At 46.1% G+C, this 24,761-nt stretch overlaps 1 protein-coding gene across 2 annotated transcripts in view; it reads left to right on the plus strand.

The window, feature by feature from the left end:
- The window catches only part of MAP4K4 (mitogen-activated protein kinase kinase kinase kinase 4), a 165,515-nt gene extending 141,131 nt beyond the window's left edge, over nt 1–24,384 (plus strand). Inside the window, exons 22-32 of one of the 2 annotated variants that reach the window (XM_084271746.1) lie at nt 19–139; nt 1,341–1,532; nt 3,886–4,003; nt 4,271–4,441; nt 8,353–8,496; nt 13,655–13,789; nt 16,727–16,827; nt 17,895–18,044; nt 18,651–18,810; nt 20,815–20,954; nt 21,981–24,384. In XM_084271746.1, coding sequence (XP_084127872.1) covers nt 19–139; nt 1,341–1,532; nt 3,886–4,003; nt 4,271–4,441; nt 8,353–8,496; nt 13,655–13,789; nt 16,727–16,827; nt 17,895–18,044; nt 18,651–18,810; nt 20,815–20,954; nt 21,981–22,064 — 1,516 coding nt within the window. In that variant the 3' untranslated portion in view covers nt 22,065–24,384. The remainder of the gene's footprint in view (nt 1–18; nt 140–1,340; nt 1,533–3,885; nt 4,004–4,270; nt 4,442–8,352; nt 8,497–13,654; nt 13,790–16,726; nt 16,828–17,894; nt 18,045–18,650; nt 18,811–20,814; nt 20,955–21,980) is intronic. The other variant, XM_084271747.1, reaches the window with a different exon arrangement.
- The last annotated feature ends 377 nt before the right edge of the window (nt 24,385–24,761 follow it).

Here is a 24,761-nt window from a genome sequence, read left to right on the forward strand (position 1 = left end):
TTCTTGTCTGGCAAATAGGTCAACGTTGAACTTGAGCAATGGTGAAACAGAGTCAGTGAAAACCATGATCGTCCATGATGATGTGGAGAGTGAACCTGCCTTGACTCCTTCTAAGGAGGGCACCTTAATTGTCCGACAGGTATTGCTTTTCCTGCCCTGTGTGGTGCTGCACCTTTTCTGTGCTCATTAACCCACTCGCTCATTCACCCATGCTGTTTCTACATTATATTTGTTGTTCGTATTATCAAGACACAGCCCTAGTGAATTTCAGATGAGCAAGATGTTTGATGCATGCGAAGCAGAGAGTAGCTCTTCACCCCCTGCTACTGTTTTGCATGCTTTCCAGTGACACCCGTGGCAGCACTGTGCAGAGTACCTCAAAGTCTGTAGGAGAGAAGGGTAGCAAAGCTGCAGGTGTGTGCAGCAAGTCCCTGGAGCAAAAACTTAGTTTAGTTTTACTATAGAGTGGTTCTCAAGAGTGGGTCTGGGAGGGAGGATGGTGGGGAGCATTCAGGGTTTTGGGGTTTTTCTGGGGTTTTTTTAATTGTTTTGAACCTGTAGTTCAGGGCATACAGACCACCCAGATAAAACACACACACACACGTACATACAAATTCATCTAACAGTTAAGTGTGGGGGAATGGAGAAGGTAGCAAAGGAGAGAATGTGGACAGAGCTAGAGCACTGTGGTGTTGCCTTTGATTCTGAAAATATTGCATTCTTGTCCCTCTGAAAGATAATGATTTCCTGGTTTTAAATGAGCTCGTGTGTTAATGAGCATGCTAGCTTATAGGAGTTTCCTCAGTAATCACATTTCTGAATTTCACTGCTGAATGCCAATTTCTTAATTGAGCCCTCTGGTTTGAAAATTAAGATTTCATGCTTATTGTTTTAAATAGTTAGCTGAAGGCATTCACCAGACAGTCTAAGCTCAGATCTGTATAGGATTTAAGTTAGCTTTAAACAATACAATAGGGAAGGAAATCCTCCCCCCCGCCCCCCTTCAAAAATGTGCTTGTCCACGTTGTGGTGGAAGACTTACCGGTGCAGTTACTCTTTCATTAATTAGTGGAACTGGCTGTGCAAGTCAACCACGTGAACTAAGCTTCTGACTGACGGAAGAGGTGGGAATTTGCTGAATTATAGTAGCTCTGCCCACTTTCCCTTTCCATCCAGGCATCAAGGCATGAATTAGCAGCTTATTTTAAAACAAGCAAACAGATAAATAAGTAAATGGTAAGAGGTAGGAAGAGAGTGAGGGAGAGAAGGAGAGAGGTTGTTAGGGATATAGACCTTTAAGCAGCACTTGAGCAAGACAAGTGTGCCTGTTTTTTCTACAGAGTACAGTTGACAAAAAGCGTGCCAGCCATCATGAGAGCAATGGCTTTGCCGGTCGCATTCACCTCTTGCCAGATCTCTTACAGCAAAGCCATTCCTCCTCCACTTCCTCCACCTCCTCCTCCCCATCCTCCAGCCAGCCGACACCCACCATGTCCCCACAGACACCCCAGGACAAGCTAACTACTAATGAGGTATGTCTTACACCACAGCTGGCTGCTTTCGTAGGGTTATAGCAGCGTTGCCTAGTAGCTAGTTTGCAAAGGAACTCCAGCCAATCTCCCCTGCTTTTTTTTTCCCCTGTCACCTTTGTTCCCACCTCCCCGAATAACACGTTTCAGTTCTGTGTAAGAAGCCCTTAACTCTAGAGCAGCCCCACGCCAAACTTGCCAGTTTACTATTTTTGCTTCCTCCTAGTGAGTCATTAATTGCATGGCGTTCCTTTTAAACTAAACCCCACTACTGCGTTTTCAAGCCAATACTCTTCATTTTTTTTTTTAAATTCTGTTTTATTCTGGGAGCAGGCTAATTGCAAGCAGCGTGCCTCTTAAAAATCAGTGGTTAATTTGGGCTTTGTGGGTAAAGGCTGGGCTAGTGACTCCGCACGTACGAGGTGCTGCTTGTGGAAACTCAGCCTTTGGGAGAGGAAGCGGCCGTGGAGGGATTTTGCTCTTTAAAAGTTTGCCACGTGGGCCGGGCGAGCAAATCAGGTGTTGCCCAGGGAGGGTTGTGGAAGCCTGAGGTGTTGTTTGGGAATAACAAAGGGGAGAAATCTTTGGGGTTTTTCCAAGTATATGCATGCTTTGCAAAGCAGCTGTGTAGCAATGACCATTTGCTAGTGCTGGTTGTGTCCAGAGGGGGAAGTGAGGCTTTGCAGCAGGGGAAGCTCCCTTTTGCTGTCCTGGGCTGATCCTGGGACGGTGGTTTCCCTTACTGAGCACTGGTGGACAAACCTGGTCCTTCATGTGTGTGTATCCCCTCACTGCAGAGGAGATGCACACATGTGAACGAAGGGCATTGTTCACCCCTCACCAACACGAGCAGTAGGCGAGGAACCCAGTGTGGGGCCTCCACTCCTGGCTGGGTAGCCAGCCTGGCTCCTGGGGAAAGCCTCTTCCTGTATGCCACCAGGGATGGCCCAGGGGGAGCAAAACGTGGTGAGAAGAAGCTGCAGCTTCTCAGGGTAGAGCCATCCTGCCGTGTAGGCATGCAGATGGTGTGATAAGAAGGAGAGGTTGCGGTGAACCACGTAGCAGGAGGGTGGGTGGGAGAGTTCCTCCTGGAAATTCGGTTAGCATAATACTAAATTTTCAGCTATGCTTCATTGGTCTTTGATCTTTTTAAAAGCACACTCTTGTAGGTTACAGAGATCGGTTGATTGGTCCAGAGATAACGCTTGCTCATCACTTTGGCTTAAGCGATACATAAGCAGGGTTCAGTTAGCTCAGCTTGGGCAGTGGGGGCTGTGGTCGTGGCTGGTGGTGCATGAGCCTTTTGGTATTGAGCTGTGCAGAGGAGTCACACGCTTCTGCAGAGGGTAGAGGTTTAGAAAGATCAGAGGTTGAAGACTCACTCATGACAAATGAATGTCTCTAACTCCATTTGCATAAAGCTGAGCAAAGACCCAGTACTGCTTGGTATACCACTTGCCAATGTGCACGCCCTTCGTGTATTTTATTTTTGTCACTTGTCCCATTCTGCTTCAGTATGCATTGTCACTACAATACTAAACTGGCAAGGGGTTTTAAGTCATTCCATTTCCACTTTTAACAGTTCATTGTTTCACTTGTCTTCTTCCTTTCTTTGTGTTTTTTTCATGTTTAGATCACATAACTCAGCAAGCACCAGTGATTTTATCCACTACATATTCATAGCTTCATATCACCGTTTGCTACACCTTCCACACTAATGAGCCCCTTTGTTCGATACAGGTTTAATATGTTGCTTTGTTAAATAAAGGTGGAAGAACCTGCTGCAGCTTTCTGGCAAGAGGCTCAGGTTAAACAAAATAGGGAGAATGAACAGTAGTGGACACTGAAACACAATCCATCGTAGAAGTGAACGCTTGACCCCAGATGGTTCTGATTTAGTCGCACAAGCCAAGAGATCAAATTTCATAATATATGAAATTAGCTCACTTTAGGAGATGCTTCATAAATTCAAAAGTTGCAGGTAGTGGACAGCTTGCAGATGAGATAGTATATACATACATTTAAGCAGATTTACATACATTTAAGCAGATTTTTTTAAAAAAGAAGACATTCCCTAGCTTTGTGCCTGGTTGTAGTGGCCAGTCCTAAAAATCTTTGCTAGCAGCTGAGGTGATGGACAAGGATTTAGCTGGTTACATTTCGCTGTAAGATGCGCAGTGTGCATATGTATCTAGTTCAGGTGTGGTGCCTGCAGTGCGTTGTGTATCTGTAAAGGAGGTATGACAGCTTGGGGAGGCTTTGTAGCATAATTCTGTAGTGACTTAAAAATGTTGGTTGTTGTTTTCCGTGCTTTTTATTGTCACTAATATTAATAAAGTTGAAATTTACATTGCAGACTCAGTCCGCTAGTAACACACTCCAGAAACACAAATCTTCCTCCTCCTTTACACCTTTTATAGACCCCAGATTACTACAGATTTCTCCATCTAGTGGGACAACTGTGACTTCTGTGGGTAAGTAAAGTAGCTGAAGGCGACAATTGAAAAAGGGTTCAGTGGCTTCAGTGGCTCTTTAAAGTGCTTACCAATGTCACCATCATGCTTTTGTTTTGATTTGCAATGGACTGCATAGTTTGTTTCTTTTCCCATTTACATTTCTTACAAAGAGAAGGACTTGCTCTCAGTTACTGATTTGGGTTGTGTGGTGTAAAGAGTATTTATGTATGGCTGGAATTTAGCTCTTGAGGGATGTTACATGCACTTTCCTTCTCTCCTTTCCAGTAGGATTTTCTAGTGAAGCAATGAGGTCGGAGGCAATCAGGCAAGACCCCACACGGAAAGGATCTGTTGTCAATGTGAACCCCACGAACACCCGGCCACAGAGCGACACCCCAGAGATTCGCAAATACAAGAAGAGATTCAATTCTGAGATACTGTGTGCTGCCTTATGGGGTAATGCAAACCTGTTCCTTCCTTGGCCCCTGCGCTCCTGGAGTGCACGTGTGCCAGTGTGAGCTTGCAGTCTTTGAGAATGTGTCTCTGAAGCCTTAGCTGTTTCTCTGCATTCATTCAGTGCTTGTTTACATCTTTTTGTTGCAAGAGCTGATTATTATTGTTATTATGGGTTTTTATGGTATGTTGTTTCTGCTTTGATAGAATTTCTCATGTATGCTTCTGATGGTACAGTTCAGATTTCACTGAGCTAATCTGGATGTCCTTTACATCTTGCTCCAACCCCTGCTAGTACATCTCTTGCAGCTTTTCAGGAGCCTGTGTAGTCATCTTTGCATTGTACACCTGGTGCACACAAGGTATTTCTTTTGAAAACTAGTCCTCTTCTTGAGCCTCTTGCAGTGGTCTTGTTGAGGACCTTGACAAAGATGTGTTTCATAAGATGACTTTCTATTTCAGTCATCAGTTTATGTAGGAAGGAAAAGGGAAGAGAGAAGGATAGGAAGGACATTTTCCAGCACAACATTGTAGCTTGGTTTCATCAAGAGTGGTTAATGTAGAGAGAAGCTAGGTGTGGGCTGTCAGCTGACCAAGTGTTGGCCCTTCTTGTCACCAGGGACCATTTAGGTCCGTGACAGACATTTAGTCAGGGTCCTGCACTGCTGAGAGGCTTGGAGCAATGCTTGCGGCCTGCTGCAGCACCCAGCAAAAGCTTTTCTCTGCTGTGTCCTTTCTTGGCCAGAATCTATGGGCCCACCTGAATTTTTGCATTATCTGGGCGATGCTTGTGTATGTTGTGCACGTATTTATCTAGTATCCCTAAACTCGTGTGCCTATAAATGCACACATACCTCATTTTAAAGACTTAAGAAGAGTTGGCCATTCCCCTGAGTGACATGATGATTGTACAGGTAACACAGTGCACTTTGTTTACATTTTCACAGCTCTTTCCAAGGTGTTAGTTACCCTTAGGGGTTATTTCCAGCTTTTCTTGTTTCTCAGAACAGCGCTGTTCTGTCCTCCTTGCCTGCAAAGCCGTGTCAATTAAGTAGCTCTCCTGACACCTTATCTTTCTATTTGCTGTTTTCTTTATTTCCAGAATTTCCTGGTAAGAATTTTTACCCCCAATACTATTTCTGCATGTATTCATATGAAAGATTCTCTGATAAAAGGAAGAGACTTGTGCAAATGTAAGCTTTCAGACTCTAAGAGGGCAAAGTCAGAGAGCAGTCGTGTGGGATCAGTAAAGATGACTCATAATTTCTCTGATCTGCCTTGTTTTGCCAGTAGCAATTTGTGTTAATGGTTTTATATTTCTTTGATCCATGTATCTGACTATTACGGTGATTTAAAATACAGGTGTAAAATCCTAGAGGTGTTTTACAGCCATAACACAGCACTTCCTTGTTGAACATGTAGGGCCAAGCTGCTGGTGATGTAAGCTGGTACCCATGCTTACTTCTTGGTAAGGTTTAACTTCTTTTTCCCATGAGCCAATTAAACCATTTCATGGTGAAGTTTCCTACTCAAAAAGAGGGGACTTGCTCTGCTTTGCTTTGCTTTGCCTTTACCAGTGGCAGTGCCACAGTATCTGAGAGGCTGCTGATTGTCTTGGGTTTGTGATGCTGTTTCTGCCGACTGGTGAAAGTCAGAGTTAATGACAGGGGTGCAGTTTTGTCCCCAGCCTCCACAGAGAGCCTGTACTTTTTCAGGAAGCATTTCCATTTGTTTGAAAAGCCAGGACTGCTTAATTGTAGGGTGGCAGTAGAAGAGCTCGTCTGGCTGTGAATAGAGACAGTGCTTGCATTTTAAAATACAGGCACTGCTTCCCACTGGTGTAATACCTCACTGGGCTCATCTCGAAATGCATAGAGCTAAGGGAAGGGGTTGGGGGTGGGTGCCCATGTCAACTCAAAGCAGAAAGGTCTGCACCACAAAAGAGGCAGAGGAAGAGGTGGGGGCAGAGCGATTGAGCCCTGGTGCGCACAGAGGGGAAGGGACTGTGAGGGAGCAGTTTGAATTTGGCTTTGTGCAGTAATCTACACTGAAAAAACCCAGAAAAATATGTGCTGAAGGTGTATCACTGGCAGCTTTAGTCGATGGGTCCTGGAACTGCAGAAAGGAGACCAAGTGCTGGGCACTTTGTTAGTGAGTTTGGTGCTGCTGCAGCCTGTCCTGAATGCTGACTCAGCACATGCCTTGCTTTCCCTGCTTCCTTTTGCTCCTTCCCAGTTTGAGGATGTCTCCCAGTATGGGAGATGGTCGATATGAAATGTCACCGGGGCTGTGGGATGGGAGTCAGCAGGCACAGACCCACGTGGGGACACAGAGGAGGTGTCAGCAGCTAAAGAGAGAGCCTGGGATGTCTGCAGGTCCTCTCCCAAGATAGGCTGTGCACCTCCCAGCGTCTGTGGGCTCTCTTGCCTGGAGGAGTCAGAGGAGTAGTAGAGCACATGGTTTGTGGGGACTGCTAGGACCTCTGAAGCTTCCTTACTGAAAAGTCAAGGTAGAGGAAAATGGAGACATGGGATGGTTTCTGACTTCTCCATGGGCTATGTCTGTTTTTCTCCTCCAGCCAGAGGATTTTCAGAGTGCCCCAGCACCAGCAGCAGCTCAGGCCCCTTGCCCATCAGTACCTCCTGGTACCTCTGCTCCCCTCTAACCCCCCTGTCCCATTCAGAAGACACCTCATGCCCTCTGGGTCAGGAGGAACATGCTCTCCTTTTTGCAAACCGCTCCCATGTCTGGTAGCTGGCGTGGTGTTTGGGGTAGCGGTTCCCTGTCCTACTGAGCAGTGCCTTTTTCCATGAGAAGGTGTGTCACTGCTATAGATGCAGCCTGCACCAAGATGCAGATTCCTGTTTATTTGGCCCACATGAGACAGGACAAGGGGCAATGGCCTCAAGTTGGAGCACAGGAAGTTCCACAACAACATGCAGAAGAACTTTTTCACAGTGAGGGTGACAGAGCCCTGGGACAGGCTGCCCAGGGGGGTGTGGAGTCTCCTTCTCTGGAGATATTCAAGACCTGTCTGTATGCCTCCCTGTGAGACCTGTCCTAGGGAACCTGCTTTGGCAGCGGGGTTGGACTTGATCTCTGGAGGTCCCTTCCAGTCCCCTACAATTCTGTGAAATCTAATTGAATTTAAATACTAAGGTTTTATGGACTCTTGGAAAGTGTTCCTGTGGATGGGTGAACAGCTGTAGAAAGAAACTGGCCTACTGACTTTTCTCATCTCTGTCTGTTTGATCTTTAGGAGAAATCTGTGGAAACACAAGATTGCTGTAATTTCTCTAGTTCTAACACTCAGATGGAAAAGATTTTTGGGAATCTGAGGACCAACCCTCTGCCTGTCCTTTTCAGGATGGCTGCATCACAATCTGTTTATTCCAGTGGAGACCAAGACCCTATCACTACTTTTTTGCCGTATCTTTGTCAAGAGCATCCTGGCACTGTCCTAGGCCAGGTTTTGATGGGGTCTTTGAGCAACCTGGTCTAGTGGAGGGTGTCCCTGCCTATGGCAGGAGTTTGGGTCTAGCAGAGGTTAAGGTACCTTCCAACCCAAACCAGTCTGTGATTCTGTTATCCTGTTAACAAGCCCCCTCCCCCCAACAGGTAATACAGCTTTGGTGTACATCAGCTTGGGTACTGCTTTGTGCCTCACCCCTCCTCCATCATTAGTGTGCCTTTTTGTTTGGAAATTGGTGCTCTAGTAAGTTCTCCGCAGTCTCTCTGTTTCTCACTCTATTAAACACTGCAATTTGGTGTCAGTAGTCACTGTGGACAAGTAATGTTTCTGCATCATGAGATCTTTGAGGTTGCAGGCATTGAGACCAAATCAGCAATCAGTTCATCAGAGTATGTGGAAAAATCTGTCTACTAACTTGGATCTCTGGTTTTGTTTCTTCCAGGAGTGAACTTGTTAGTGGGCACCGAAAGTGGTCTGATGCTGCTAGACAGAAGTGGTCAGGGGAAGGTTTACCCACTCATCAATCGAAGACGATTCCAGCAAATGGATGTACTTGAAGGGCTGAATGTCTTGGTGACAATTTCTGGTACAGTTAACTTGTCAACATGATCTTTTCCCCTTTCTGGCATGGCATGTTAGAACGCTTTTCTTGGCAGCCTGTATGTTGAGGGGGAAGTCCTGACTTGACTAAAGTCAGTGGGTTTTCCATCATTTCACCTCTCTGTTTCTGCAAGTGAATCACTTTCCGCACAGCTCCCCGTGCCTCCTTGTCCCCTTGTCCTTCCTCTCCTGGGACAGCCCTTAAAAAATGGTCATGGTTTTGCTTGTTCAGCATTTGGGAGCTGTAAGCCAACATTCTGAGAAGTTCATAAAAATGGTGGGTTTCTTCCTCTGTCATGATTCCTTCCAACCTGGACTCTTCCTTACCCAGACATGATTCGCTGCTTGGGTTTAAGGACACCTTACCTGTTAAAATCTGCAGAACGGGAAATGCTCCCGTGGATGGGGAAACAAGAGTGATGTGCACTGAGTGATGTATGTGTGTGTGTGTGTGTGTGTGTGTGTGAGAGGAGGGGACATGATGTGGAAATCACCAGTGTGGGAAGGCAGGTCAGTGCAGCTTCTGGCCTTGCCTCTGGCTGGACCTGACTGCAGACGGCAGAGCAGCGGGAGGGGAAGGGTAGTGGTGACTGTTGTGTTTGCTTTGTCCATGCCGATGGAACAGCGTGTGTTATGGAGCTTGAGGTTCCAGACTCTTTGGCTCCAGAGAGTTATTGCATGAGGTTATCCTGCTGTTAAGCAACTTGATGTGGTGTGCTGTTAATCTTTCTTCAGAGGTGCCGTCCAGCTGTTTACCTTTCCTTTTGTTTTAGTTTGTTTGTGAAATCAGCCCTTCCTGCCCCACACGTGTGTGACGGGGAGAGGGTGCTTATCAGGCTCGGCACAGTGGGTCCTGTGTCATTCTGGAGTTACCCCAAATTTTGCTGAGGCGCCAGAGCCCCTGTGACTCCACTGGAGGAGCTCTCTGGCTCAGCACTTGTGCAAAAGGACACACACCTACACAAATTAATGCAATTTAATGCATTAGAGGTGTTACGCTACCACGAGTCCGAAGAACCTTGCCCGTGCTGGTGTCATCAGCACAGGACGTTGTTCCTGCCTAGAGCAGCCGTATTCTGTTGGCTTGTTGATGGCTGCATTCTCAGCTACAGCCATGCAGTGAAATCTTTCAAAAGAAAAGGTTCATTGAGGAGGGTTTGGAAGAAAATGCAACCTGCTGTGTGTCCTTTTGATGTGTGGCGCTGGCGTTAAAATGTAAACTGTCTGGAAAGCACCATTTGATGGAGTTTATTCTAAAGTAGACTTTATAAACAAAAACATTGTATAATCCAACCTGTGTAAAATCTGTTGGTTTGAAACAGATCCTACACAGATGACAAGTGTCTGTGATTCAGTCTTGTGTGTAATTGTTTAAGGTTTATTTACGTTTACGTCAGTCACAGTCGGAGTACCCTGACACATCAGTTTTCTTTGTTTCCTTCAAAACTATTGCTTCCTCTGTGGAGACACGCTACATTAACCCTTAGGAAACTGGCTCATCTTTGACTGCTTTATGCCTGTGTGTTTCTGTCGCATCTCCTGGAGTACAAGGAAGGAAAGGGGCATCCCTTCCCACAGAGGGGCAGGCAAGGGGGAGCACGCTTAGTGAAATCACGATGCATTTATGCACGGGCCCCCCTTTACCTTCCTGTTCTGGCTTCTGCACTGCAGTTCTCAGTTGAAGCTACCCTGATGCTGGAGTTTTCTTAGTGTCTTTTTACATTGCTCCACCTCTCCAGGCAAACTGGGATGTGTTTCTGCAAGTGGTGCTTTTTGGCAGCTTGGTTACGGAGCTGCCTCCGAGCTTTGTCCTGGGACTGGTACTGAGTGTTGTTCAGCTCCCTACAGCACTCTTGACTGTACAATCCTCCAGCTTTTGCAGGAAGTGATGTGCTGACAGTGGTGAGGTTTGAAAAGCGTCACCACATTGTGTGAAGTTTGGATTTCAGGGGGATTGTCACCTAAAATCACTTTTAATATACCCTCTTTTGAGTCTGGAAACCTGAAATCAATTCCTCTGCCAACGCATATCTCAAATATAAAACCTGTTGACAGCAAAGGTTTTGATGCTGAGATACTGAGCTGCCTCAGCTGGCACAAGAAAGCATCACGGGTCAAAGCAGGGTAATTAACTCTTCAGCTTGTGCTCTTGGAAGGCAAAAACATGGTTTCAGCTGATCAGGTAATACAGTCCTAAAAACACGCTCAGAGAGAGCAACAGCATGCATACAGAACATGTTTCACTTGTGGCTCCCAGAGGGTTTTGCCAACCCAAATGGCTGATGATGGCACTCAGGAAGGTAGGAAGGGATGACTGAGCAGAAGAACTGGTTGGAGTCTACCTGCTTAATAATTAAAAACCACAGTGACAATAAAAACAAAAAGTCAATAAAGGAAAAGGAGCTTTGCATTTGAAACAGTGTCTGTGGGAGAAGTGGAGCTGGGAGTTCTCACAGAAGTCACTGGCTGATCACTGCATTTGATAGCTGGAGCTGAGTTTTCTTTCTGATACCATGACCACAACAGTAAGGCAAAAGAATCAAAAAGCCACCAGATTTTTGAGAGCTTTTTTAATTGACTGGTAGAGATTTACAAGCAGAAGGATCCAATCCCCCTGTTCCCAGTAAGATCGTGAAGAGCACAGCCGTGTTTATGTAACTAACCGATCCTGCTTTTTTCATGTCAGGCTGCTGAGAGGCAGAGGAATTTCCTGTCTTGTGACTTTCCCTGTGGTCTAGACACTAAAACACAATGGGAAACACACTTGAGGTATTTCTCTGTTGTTATTTTGAAAAATGTTACTGGTTGGAGAGAAATGCCCTGGTGGACATCATGTGAAGCAGAAGAGAGGAAAAAAATTAGCCACGTGCTGGGAAGTTCCTATGTGTGCTGTTTGTTCTGAGTCTTCCAGTTTGACTAAGCTACTAGGGTAGCTAAAGCCGTGAAATATCTGAGAGAGAATGTTGTCTCCCAGTGCACAGGGACTCATGATGGTTTTAAAGACATTTGGGGCATCGTGCTGACTTTCAGCTCTCCTGCACCCTCTGAGCTCTTTCTCGCCCAGAACTGAAGTGCCTTCTGGCCTGGACTGTGTTCCCTTTTTCAGTGTTTCCAATAGCCCCATGGCTTTTGCTTTCAGTAGTCTCATGGGAGAATGTTTCCTTGGTTAGATGTGGGACTTCTGGAAATATTCTCACTGCTCTGGTCCCTTTTCCAGATCTTACAAAGCTGTGGCAGTGGTGGGGCTTTATCACTTTATGAAACTTGGCTTAATAAACATGAGGTCAGGCAATAAACCAGGGTGCTCGCTTACTGCCAAATTTTCTGTCATTTGTAGTAGGGATAAACAAAGGACAGTGCTTCATGCTTCCTTTGGTGCTATCAGAGCAGAGGGGCTTTTAAAATTAAATAGCAGGTCCAGAAAATGGGTCTCCAATTCCACTTTAAATTTAAGCTCAGTGACCAGATTTTTTCACTGTGAAGCTGCCTGTGCTTTTCCTTCTGCCCTTTCCCACCCAAGCAGGCATAAAAGCATCTTCTAGGCAGTGTGTCTTCATAACAGAGAGACCTGTGGCACTGCAATCCATGGAGCAGCCTGGCTGCAAGTTCTGCAACCATGGGCTGCCCCAGCCCTTGCAGCTGCTTTACCCGAGGAGCTGGGCTCTGTTAGGGAATCCCTTGCCATCAGGGTGAGGGCTCTGTACGGGCAGACCTGACAGGTCCTGAGTACCAGTGCTGTGTCACTTGGCCAGCCCAGCTCCCACTGCAGTACAGGTCAGCTGTCTCCTTCCCGCTCCAAGGGCTGTGAAACACTGTCCACAGTCACACGGCTTCCTCATTGTGGCTGGTGGAACATGGAGCTACTCCACTGACAAGTTAGATCCCTGAGAGCATCTCCTATATAATTTCCTTGCACAGAGACCTCACAGAGCCTTATTAAATGTCTCCTAGCCAAAGCAGGGATGATTTCTATTCTTTGCCTCCAGTTTAATCTGTGGGACTTTGAACAGCTTCGGGCAGCAAAGCAGCTGGAGGAAGGAGGATGCAAGCTTTGAGTATGTGCATTAGGTCCACCTTCTTGCCAGTTCAGCAGATGCTTTGTAGACCATTAGTTGTTAGAGATTATCTTATTATCACTGATAAAGATTATCATGAACCTTGTTCTGCATGGAAGAAAGCCTTCCTGTATTGAGAGCTAGAGTCTGAGCTGTGTTTTGATGGTGGCAGATGCATTGTCAGCTGAAGATAGGGCAGCCTGGGCAAGTAGATTCCCTCACCTGCGGAAGCAGAAACACCTCTTGCAGTTTCTGTGTGCAGCCTGATAAGTATTACACCCCTTGCAGCACAAGGGAAGGGCTGCTGACAAAGCAACCCTCAGCTCTTAGCAAGCAGGTGAAGTTTGCCTGGGCCCTGTGAAACGCTCTCACTGCAGTGTCAGATATGGCACATTTTTCTTTGCAGCAGAACTGCTGCAAAGTTCTGCTCAGTGATGAAATAATTCAGTGCTGTTTGGTGTGCTCTCCCACCAGGGAAGTAATGAACTGTCTTCATAAAACCTGACCAGTTTGTGTCTCTGAGGATGATACAAGGGATGGAAACACCCCAGTCACTGACTGAGAAGAATTTGTACAACACATTTCATCAACATACTTCTCTTCACTTTTGCTTCTCCCTTTGAAGCCAGCCCTGCTCTCTTCTGATAGCTGTATTGATAATTTTGGGCCTCAAATCCCCTCCTGCTGCTGTCCTACAGTGCTGTATGAAAAAGAGCCATTCTCACCCAGCTCTGTGTCTTTATCTTCTCTCAGTGCATGACTCTCCCATGCTTTTGTTGTGGGAGTATAACCCTTTTCTCATAAAAGCCCTTTGCGTCCTGAGAACCAGAGAGCTGAAGAGCTCTTCCCTTGAGTTTGTCCTCTGATGTTCACATGGTACTACCGTTGTGTCTCTGTCATTGATTATTGGGAAGGCACGTGTTTGGGTGGAGTCTGGAGTAAAGCTCTTGTGGACATAAAAACTGAGGGAAGATCTCTGCAGTTGCAGCAGTTTCTCCATCATTGTCATTTTGATTTCCTCTGTGGGGCTTTCTGTTTCCTCAGGTGGGGGATTTGTGCACTTACCAATCTTTCTCATTCGGTGGCCAGGTAAGAAGAACAAGTTGCGAGTTTACTATTTGTCCTGGTTAAGAAATAAGATCCTGCACAACGACCCTGAAGTAGAAAAGAAACAGGGCTGGACAACGGTGGGCGACTTGGAAGGCTGTGTGCACTATAAAGTTGGTGAGTAGCCAATTTGGGTTGTCAAATTGTCGGGGTAAAGGCTGGCTGAGAAGGGGAACTGCAGTACTTGTAGCTGCTGGGTTGAATATTGGATTTTATTTCTAGCTGTCTTCCCTGTCCCTCAGGGAAACTTCTCTGGCAAATACCAGAGTAGGTGACAAAGTTACTGGATTAAACTGAATATGGGAGAGGTTTTGCAGTGGGATGCTGAGCTGTGAATCAGAGCGGGCACAAATTCCCATCTGTCTCCTTCCCATGGTGAATGCAGTTTCCAGGAGAGTGCTAATGTGGACATTGAAGGCTGCTAACTCTGTTAGACTCCTCAGGTACAAGAAAGACTCTTGTTCTCTCTCCTAATGGGTTTTTCTGGTCTTTTACCTTGATGAAATCATAGGCTGGAGTAGAGTGAAAAATGTCTCCTCTTCAATGTAGATTTTAAAGACTGGGGTTAAAAAAGAAAAGGGGGAAGGGGAAAGAGTGGGAGGAGAAAGCAAACCCAACTAGTGCACGAGTTTTAGGGGGAGGCATCTGGGAACAGAAGCATATGTTTAGCTTCAAGATGATTCATTGATTCCCCTTCGCTCATAAATTTTGTTAATGCATTCTCAGATCCAGTCTGGTACTGCTGTGGGATGAGGTGTGTTTTCACTAGGCAGGTGCCTTTTCAATGGTTTTAAGTCACTTAAATGGATTTAGCTGTAGAAATTTCCACCAAAATCAGTGAAAGACATGTAGCATTCAGTCAGCAGCGTGTGCAGTGAGCCTGCTGCCCTGCAGGTGGGGATATGAACCCAGAGCTCTTTCTCCCGCTTCCGTCTCAGAGTGTATCTTAACGGGCCCTGGCCTTTGACTTTGATTTGGTTTTCTCCTAAGAGCCAGCTCGGTTCTTTTCCAGCTGTGTCAGTCAGTGTGGAGCAGCAACAGCAGCAGCAGCGGTGAGACTGGGCTCAGTCTCCTCCAGTCATGCGTGTGCTCTTGGAAAAACCTGCTCGCAGGGTATAATCAATAACCATGGCAGTAACTGGCTGCTCAACTAGGAGCTTGACCCCAGAAACAATTAATAATGTACTTCTCTGGTATGGCACCCCAGGGTGTCAGCGGCATAATGAAGTGGCCTGTGAACAATACATTAACAGCTATTGAAAGGAGGCATTCCAGCAGGGAAGCGTGTGAAACAAGGAGCATTCTCTTCCAGATGAAGAGGGGTTTGTTACCCAGGGCTGCAGCCTGGCACTGAACTTCCCCTCTGAACCATAGATGACTTCTTCAGGTAGTGAGAGGCCTCTTTGACAGCTGTGCTGCAGTTACCAAGAGGGATGAGCTCTGCCAATAGTTGGGCTCAGGGTCTGGAGACTGCCACTGAGGCAGCTGGCACTGATGGCTTCCTTGTCTCTTTGATGCAACAGGGGGCTTGGATGTCAGAGTGAAGTGGTATTTATGGATCTTGGTTGCTTCAGGCAGTTTTTGGCTCCTCTAAATGATAAATCACTCTTTTGAAACTTAAGATTTGGGTGAATTCCCAGATAGCACCCAGAGCAAAGAATGTGGATTGTCAAAGGTCCCCTTTCACAGATAAGGTAGTCTTGTTTGGCAACCCCCTCTTCCCCTAGAAGAAAATTCCAAGAAGGCTTGTAAGCTAGACAGGACTGAACAAAAGCTCTGTTTTTCAGTCAGTGCAGCTGTGGAGGTTGAGAGACTTTTTTTTTTTTGGCTGTTGAAAGAGCATCAAGTCCTTTAAGCTTACAGTTCAGTAGTCTTGCTTCCCTGCAGAGTCAAAAGGGAGCCAGTAGTAGCTTTGTCTCATTGCTACCTACCAGGAGACAACAAACGCAGGCTTGTACAGTAGTAAGATACCTAAAATGCATTAAAATAGTATTTATTAAAGAACTGTTCTTCTCACAAGTTAGAGATTTTCACTCCTGCTGTGTTTCCAAATAGATTTTGTTTGGAAGATACAGTGGCAGAAGATGAAGGTGCATGGAATTACTCATTGTTTTGGAAAAGTGTTGTAGTCCCCTAAAACTTTGGCTAAAGAGGTAGCAATCACTTCCTGAGGTTTCTCAATATCATCCAAATTATGGCAATTTTTTTTTTCTCCTTCCCCCCCCCCCCCCCCCAAAAAAAAAAGAAAGTGCTGGAAGAGAAACCCCAACACTTGGAAGTCTCCGTGATCTATTTCTTCCCAGATCCAGATGGCAGCTGGAAATGCAGATCCAGTAGCACTTCTTGAATGGCTGTTTCTAGACTATACCAGTCCCCATCTGAAAACAGAAGTGAACAAGTGAACACAGCTTTTTGATGGGACAGAAATACATTTGTGGATCAGCTATGTCATGACACTTCATTTCTGATAAATTTCATGGTTGTTTGTTGTTTAGTGGTTTGGGGTTTTTTTTCCCCAAATGAGTTATTTTGGACATTAGGGAGAAAGGAAAGTGCTCTGCTATCAAACTAGCCTTTTGCCTTTGGAGAGGACTTGTTTCTTAACTTTTCATTTCAGTTCCCTTTTTTCTCTCCTTTCCCTTGGGGAATTTTGCCATCAGCTCAAACTATAACTGCCAGTGCTGTGACTGGAACTGCCAACACACGCTGCCACGGTCACAGACTTCTTGTACTGGAAATGTCCCTGCCTGAAAACCGGTTTGCTTCTCTTAATGAGTAACCACTGGCTGATGTGGGTAGAATAAGTGTGAATAAGTGTGCACTGAGGAGGTAATTCCAAACATGGTGATGGGGTCAGTTACTGATAAGAGTAATGATTTTTTTGTTGTGTAAATGTATCAAAATAACTACATGGAATTAGCAGTCCTAAAATGCAGTGTTACTAAAACCCTCCAAATGTATGTAAGTATGGAGAGATACTTACTTCGTTCTCTGCTTTCCTGGAGTGACTTTGGAACTGCCACTGAATTCTTTTTTGGTTTGTTTTCGTTTCAGTAAAATACGAAAGAATCAAGTTCTTGGTAATTGCATTGAAGAGTTCTGTGGAAGTCTATGCATGGGCACCAAAGCCATACCATAAATTTATGGCCTTTAAGGTAACAGTCTGTTTCAGCCGTACGTAGGATTTGCTCATAGAAGGGGTGCAGTTACCCCTTTCACAGAACCGTTGGAACATCTTATCCTGGCTGTATTTCCAATTCTTTGGTACATGTTTATAAATATCTCAAGTGTGGGACACAGGGGGAAATGGCCAGCCTCTTTTCAGTGGTCTGTGGGGACAGGACAAGGGGCAATGGCTGCCAGTTGGAGCACAGGAAGTTCCGCACCAACATGCAGAAGAACTTTTTCACAGTGAGGGTGACAGAGCACTGGCACAGGCTGCCCAGGGGGGTTGTGGAGTCTCCTTCTCTGGAGATATTCAAGACCCATCTGGACGCTGACCTGTGCAGCCTGTCCTAGGGAGCCTGATTTGGCAGGGGGGTTGGACCCGATGATCTCTGGAGGTCCCTTCCAATCCCTATGATTCTGTGAAATCTGCCATGAACTTACTATTATGTTTTAATTTAGGTGCTTCTTTAGCTCAGAGACACAGTACACTTAAAGCTGTAAGTCATAACTGAGCATAAGCTGATAATCAAACAACACAGCACCACAAGTGTTTGTTTCACCGCTCTGTAAATAAAGCACGAGGCCGAGAGGAGCACCCCAAGTCTGAGAGCCTTCATCCAGGCAGCACGAGTCATTGCTCAGCTCTGTTACAGTTTTGAATGCAGCCAGAGCGAACTTAGCTGGCTGGGCACAATCCCCAAACCCATTTGCTGACAGCCAGTTACTGCTGGTTGTGTGAATTAAGATGAACGCTACAGGGGTGTCGAGTCGCCCTGAACTTTGGGCAAAACCAGTTCTTGCTAAAAAGCAAGCAGAGCAACTAATGGAAAGGCCTGCAGGAACGAGCTTATGGTATTATGTGCTTGAAATCCAGCAGTGTGCAGGGTAATTTGTCCTTGTCTGTGAGAGATGTGCTAGCCTAACCAGCCTGGTGGATGGAGGCCAGGGGTGTGCAGGAGACATAAACCTGTAGCAGGGGCATTAGAGTATATATTTATACAACCCACCATGGTTCTAAGCAGTACAGTAAATCTCACTGTTGGTTGTCTTACAGTCGTTTGGAGAATTGGTACATAAGCCATTGCTGGTGGATCTAACTGTGGAAGAGGGCCAGAGACTAAAAGTGATCTATGGCTCCTGCGCTGGCTTCCACGCCGTCGATGTGGATTCAGGATCGGTCTATGATATTTATTTACCAACACATGTAAGAACTGCTGTTGGGGTGGGGTTTTTTTTTGCCTTTTCTGGTCCATATCCTCCCTTGCCCCCCCACCCCTTCCTTTCCTCAGGTGACCAAGAGTTTGGGCTGTCCCCATGCATCACTGCTAGCATGGTAAATTGGGTGGAGAGGTCCAAATAGATGTGGCCGCCTGTACTTAGGGGCTTGTGCTTCACTCTCTGTCCTCTCCTCATGGTCAGGATGGCTCCCTGGTTTGGAGCTGCTCACCCAGGTCTGACATGGGCCAACCTGACTATTTTGGGGGAAGCTGCTAAGTGGCCGTGTGCATTGCAGAGGCTGCAGGGAAGGTGGCAGTACAAATGACGTGACATCCCACTGATGAGATTCAACAGGGCTGGCAAAGGCCAGGTGGCCTTAGCTCCCAAATTTTCCTTTGCATTATACACAGAGGTGCCAGATGGGTCTGCAGCATCTGATGCACTAGCTTGGGGAGAGCAGAGCTAGAACATACAAAGCAAGTGAATCCTTGACATGCTGCCAGCCCAAATAAAGAATCACCCAAGCATTTCTCCCAGTGCAGGTTCTGTGGCACTGAAACAGAGGGCTTCCTCTTCTCCTCTGTCTCTCTAGATCCAGAGCAGTATCCAACCTCACGCAATCATCATTCTCCCAAACACGGATGGGATGGAGCTACTGGTCTGCTATGAGGATGAAGGAGTTTATGTCAACACATATGGAAGGATCACCAAGGACGTGGTTCTGCAGTGGGGGGAGATGCCAACTTCAGTTGGTAAGTGCTTGGGCAGAGCCAAATGTTGCAGCGTGCCATTGGGATGCGTGAGTGAGGGCACAGGGGCAGAAGGAAACTGCGTCGGGTTTGACATCAGGTTCTGGAGCAGCAGGGCTGTAATGTAACTGGAAGGAGAGGGATCAAATGGATCTGTTAAGGACAAAATCCAAACAAGCAAGTTGTGGATTCAGGGATTAAAATCTCACCAGGGACTCTGCAGGCTGCTGCAGAATTGTTGCTGCACATCCACCAAGTTGTGGAAACCTTTCAGTATGGATAAGATATTATTATGGGTAATTCTACAGGGCTAACAGTCTGTATATCTGATTTGATGTATTTACTGTAACTCACCTGCAGCTCACTCATCTATGCCAGCAGGATAATTCTCTCACATCTCTCCAGTTCACAATAAGGGAGTTTTGAGAGTGGGGGCAACGAGTGTAGTAAAGTGGGAACAGATTTGTTACGGACTGGAGTATGTGCCAGGGGATCCCTCCTACTGCCTGTGCCACCGTATTTCACTGCTGAGTGAAGCACAGGCTGTGCTCACCCCTTCTTTTTGGGCAGATGCATTGGGTTTGTGTGCGTTGGAATGGAGGTGTGTATTAGGAGATGACTGCTGAGAGCATCGTCCTGCAATGTGAACAGTAACAGGGGAGGCAATTTAAAGAAGCTTCATGCCAAGCATGCTCACTCCTGTGGTGATTAACTCTTTGACTAGAGCTAAAAGCAAGCAGGATTTATCAGCTGGCAAACTGCAGAGCCTTTTGGGGACTGCGGTGCCTGTGAAGTAACTGGCACTGAGGCAGCCAAAGCCATCTGAGCATCTCATCTGACAGTTTTTGGAAGCTATTTGCCCCAGTTACCTCTAGTGGCATATTTAGAGAGGTAAATAAATTTCCGGCATGATGGTGTATGTGATGCAGTATATGCTACGTTATACTGTAGTAAGTAATTTAATTTTACCAAAAATTAATAGAGAAAAACTCTCTAAATGGGAAGTAGTGCAAAATTCAATGTTTTTAAATTTTGAGCTGTTGTTCTTATTTTTCTGTGAAGTATGCATGTAAATCAGAGGCAACAGCTCATACTTCATTAAGGTCCCATATGTTGTTTCTGGCAGTGTTCCTAAGAGTATCCATCAAATTGCTTTTTGAATATACCTTTTCATAATGCTGGTGACTTTCTCCATTATTTGGGGTTTTTTACTGCTATCAAGAACAGATTTTTTTCCTCACGCTACTACTAATCTGTTTCCCCCAGTGAGGATCTTAAGGAAAAATGCTCGATTGTTTTGCTTTATTTATGCACAGAGGAAACCATTCTCTGAAAATAATGGTGTTTCCACTTGGAGATCTTGATATGAACCTCTTTTGAGATAGACAGAATGCTTTTCAGACCAGCTGGCTTTCTCAAGGAGATCAGGTTTTTAAAGTACTATTTCTATTAAAGGAGGCTAGCTCAGGTTTTTTTTCTAATTTTCCCTTTCCCTCTACTCTTTCTCTGGTTTTGGTGCCCAATGTCTTCAAGGAGAGAAGTAACACCATGGGACAGGGATCTGGTGCTGGGGATGTCCTGGAGCTTAGCTGATTTAAACCCTGGGTTCTGCTTTATTCCTGTCAATGCCTGATTAGCCTGTCCCTTTGACATGCTTGGAAGAAAAAGCCTGTGTAAAGACTCGATGTTTCTTCCATTTAAGTGAAGGTTGGAGGGTTCCCATTGTGTCACAGATGCTCAGGCAGGATGTATGTTACGAATGTGGAAAACCCACAAGGAAATTTTTTAAAATAAAATGAAAAAAAGAAAAGAAAAGGTATTTTTAGGCAGCATGAAGATGCTGAGGACAGAAATCAGCACTCTGAACACGAGTGTAGTTGTTATAAGTATTATTAGAAGGTCATTTTTAACTGGAGCGCATCAGTATGTTCCTCTGCCTTTTCTGTTGCTCCCTGTTGCCCTCTGCCTGCCCTGATGGCCCCTGTGCTGTGTTTTCCCTTCCCAAAGCGTACATCCGATCCAACCAGATCATGGGCTGGGGAGAAAAAGCCATCGAGATCCGATCGGTGGAAACGGGGCACCTGGACGGGGTGTTCATGCACAAGCGGGCGCAGAGGCTCAAGTTCCTGTGCGAGCGCAACGACAAGGTACAGTCCCCCCGCCCCAGGGTGGTAACTGTGTACTTCAACCAGGTGCTTGTGGGCCTGACCCCAACCCAGCAGCCAAACACCCACCCAAGCTTCTTGCTCGCTCCCCTCTCCCATGGGATGGAGGTGAAATAGGAGGAAGGAAAAAGGACTCGTTGATCAAGAGGAGCGGTCAGCAAACGCAGGCAAAATAAGGAATTCATTCCCAACCTCCCATTGGTAGGCAGATATTCAGCCACATCCTGGGAAGCAGAGCTTCAGTGTGCATAATGCTTGCTTGGAAGGACAAATACCATCCCTGTGATCACAGGACCACAGAATCACTAGGTTGGAAAAGACCTTTAAGGTCATTGAGTCCAACTGTACCTGTCCTATGCTAAACGATATCCCGAAGTACCTCATAGAATCATAGAATGGTCTGGGTTGGAAGGGGCCCCAAGGATCATAGAGCTCCAACCCCTCTGCCAAAGGCAGGGCCACCAACCTCCAGGCCTGGATCTACACAAGGTTGCCCAGGGTCCCATCCAACCTGGCCTTGAACACCTCCAGGAATGGGGCATCCACCACCTCTCTGGGCAACCTGTTCCAGCACCTCACCACTGTCTCTGTAAAAAATATGTCCCTCTAATACCCAGTTTAAACCTTCCTTCCTCATCTACTCCCCCATCCTCTCCCTTTCCCCAAGCATGACATTTTGGTCCATTTGGGCCCACTACCCTGACATTGTTCCCCCTCGGCCTCTTGCCCATCCCCAGCCCGCTGGCCTTTGGAGGTTGAGGGGCCAGAGGGAAAGCCTTAGTGCTGTGCAGGTTTGGCAGCCCCCGAAACACCCACACGTTCACAGCGCCCTTCAGCCACAAACTCAAGGCCCAGACCCGTACAGGCTGCTGTGAAGGGTCAGCTCTGTCCCCACCAGACGCAGCACAAGGCTGGAGTAACTGCACTGTAACTACCAGGGGCAGCGAAGGCACCGTGAAGCCTCTGCTCTCCTGCCTGTGGAATTCACCCTTCTCTTTCCCCCAACAGGTTTTCTTTGCCTCGGTGCGGTCGGGTGGAAGCAGCCAGGTCTATTTCATGACCCTTGGCAGGACTTCTCTTCTGAGCTGGTAGAAGCGGTGGGATTTGGCGAGGAATTGCTGACATCCAGAGTCTGAGATCTTCATAACTCGGAATTACTTTCAACTGGAGTACAGACCTGCACTAGTGCAGCACTCTGTGTAAATGTGTGTGCAGGCATCACTGGTGTTAGGTTTCTTTTTGTTTTTCAACTGAGGCTGCGCCGGCAGCTGGTGCTGTAAAGATATTGCCATCAGGTGCTACAATGTCTTTGAGATTTGGGATCACGCTAGAAAGCTACAGGTCTTCTTTTCCCTTCAGCTCCAGGATTCCTAGGCTTTGAAGGACTCTTAACTGTTAAGAGTTGAAACAGAGAAGGGGAGGGGGAAAAGGGGAGGAAAAAAAAAAAACCCAACAAAGCAAACAAAACCCAACCCAGACTTAACCACCAACATGCTGTTGAGCGGACAGGAGGCAGGCAAGAGAAGGTGAGAAAGGGGTGCAGAGAGTCAGGCCGGCTGAAACAGAGGGCAGATCTAGTCTAGTAAATGTTAACAATGTATTTAATTGACATTTCTTCTTCTTTTTATTTGTAATGTGACAATATGTGGACAAAGAGGAAGGTGGAGGTTTTAAGAAGTTAATATTTATAAAATGTGAAAGACACAGTGACTAGGAGAACTTCTTCTTGGGGGACAGGGAGGGTGGGAAGGGGCTTGGGGTGGAATTCTTGGGTTGTTTTTTTTTGTTTGTTTGTTTCTGCAGTTTTATTTTGGCCTGGCCAATAACTTTAGTCGTTTTCTGTGTGCCAGGTATTGCCTGAAACATGTGCAGATAATACAAAAAAAAAAAGGAAAAAAAAAAGAAAAAAAAAGAAAAAAAGGAAAAAAATATTTCCATTTTCTATAATGATTCTGTGTTAGGCCAGAACTTGGTTATGTCACAGTATTAGCACTGCCTCAGTTAAAGGTTTAATTTTTGTTTAAACCTAGAAGTGCAACAACAGTTTTACCACAGTCTGCACTGGCAGAACTAAAACAACAACAACAACAAAAAAAAGAAAAAAAAAAGAAAAAAAAGATAAATAAAATCCAAACGACGTATGTTTATTTTTTTGTGCCTACCTCATTGTTTTTAATGCATAAAATGAAAGAGGTGGTTTAGTTTATACGTTTTTAGATGAAAACCATTAATGTCTAATTTAATCTTAATACCAAAACTACCAGGTGGAGAGGTTTCTGACTGTTATTGCGCAGCGAGTTTCAGCAGGAGGGGAGGGAGCTGTGGTGTCCCTCGGGGCGGCGGTGGCGGTGGTAGTGGTATGGCAGTGAGACACTGATTGGTGTAATTTGCTTAAAAATTTGGTAAAGCGAGCATTTTTTTAAAAAAACCAGTTTCAACCTTAGTAGAAGTCTGAAGTTTAGCCTAAAACCAGAGGGTTTTTCACTCTTCTCTAACACGTGGGCTTAGTAACAGGCAGGTAAAAAAAAGATAACTAGGCTAGTTCTATAAACTGTTAAATGTCGTAGGAACCATTTTGGGGCGGTGATGTTTTTCTTTTTTTAAGAATGCAATGCACTAAAACTCTTTTAAGAATGTAGTTAATACTGCTTATTCATTAAAAAAACAGCGTATACCTGTGTTTAGATGTAAGATCCCAGCTCTGGCTATTTTTTTTTTCTTTCTTTCTTTCTTTCTTTCTTCTTTTTTTTTTCCCCCCTTTCTTTTTTGTTAAGTCAGTTTTATTTTCTGACATTTGTAATAAATGTCTTGAGAGTAATAATTTGTTTAATGGCTACATGTTCATTACTTGAGAAACCTTGAGTGTATAATAATCCGTTGGTGGTGTAATAATGCACAGTGTCACAATTCAGCCATTCTCCTTTTTGTTTTCGCTCTTCTCCCCGTCCCCATTCCCTCCCCACCCCCCACCCCCCCACCCCAATTCCTTTGGTGGGGTACTCTGTTGACAGCTGCCTTAAGCTGTTCATTCAGTGAACAGGCTCTCAGTGTTCCATGGGCTGTGTCTTCTGCTGCAGTTACCCTTCCTTCACGGCGTGACAGGTAGGGCTGCATCCAGCGCGCGGGCTCCAGCCCGGATGGTGGCGGCTCCAGTGACTGGTTACGCACTCGACCCCCTACCCCCCTGAGCACCAAGGAGCGTGCGAAACTCAGACTCGACGGACCCTCCTTGTGGTGTCGAACCTGAACTGCTGTAAATCCTTCAACCCTGGCCAGCCTCGCTGCTGAAGACTCTCCTTCCAGCGCGGCAGGGCGGTTGAGAAGCGAGCGGGGAAACGCGCGTCGTCGCCCGCGCACCCCGGGAGAATCAAAACTCAAAAGAAAGCCTTACAACTTGCTGGCAGAGGAAGATACCCAGGACTCTTTGGTTTTATTTTTTATCTTAGTGGTGTGACTTTTCGGATGGCGTTGAAGGTGAAGGATGTGTTGTTCTTTCCCAGGCCCGGTGCGCTCAGCCAGAAGAACGCTCGACCTTTTTTTTTTGTACTATAAACGAACTAATAAAGGTGTGGGGGGGGGAGGGGGTGTGCTGGGAGACACAGTGCGATGCTGGACGTGGGTGTGACCCATCCCACAGCAGCCCCGTAGCGTAGGTCGCCGAAGCCGGCTCGAGCGAGCGTCAGTCTGCGTGGTTCAAACCTTCCAGCGCTACGTGGCCAGAATCCAATCCGGCCCTTGACAGCTGATGCTACTCACCTAGAGGAAGATGCTCCAGTGCCGTAGGGATGC

The sequence above is a fragment of the Gallinula chloropus genome, assembly GCF_964237585.1.
Source record: "Gallinula chloropus genome assembly, chromosome: 1".
NCBI lineage: Eukaryota > Metazoa > Chordata > Aves > Gruiformes > Rallidae > Gallinula > Gallinula chloropus.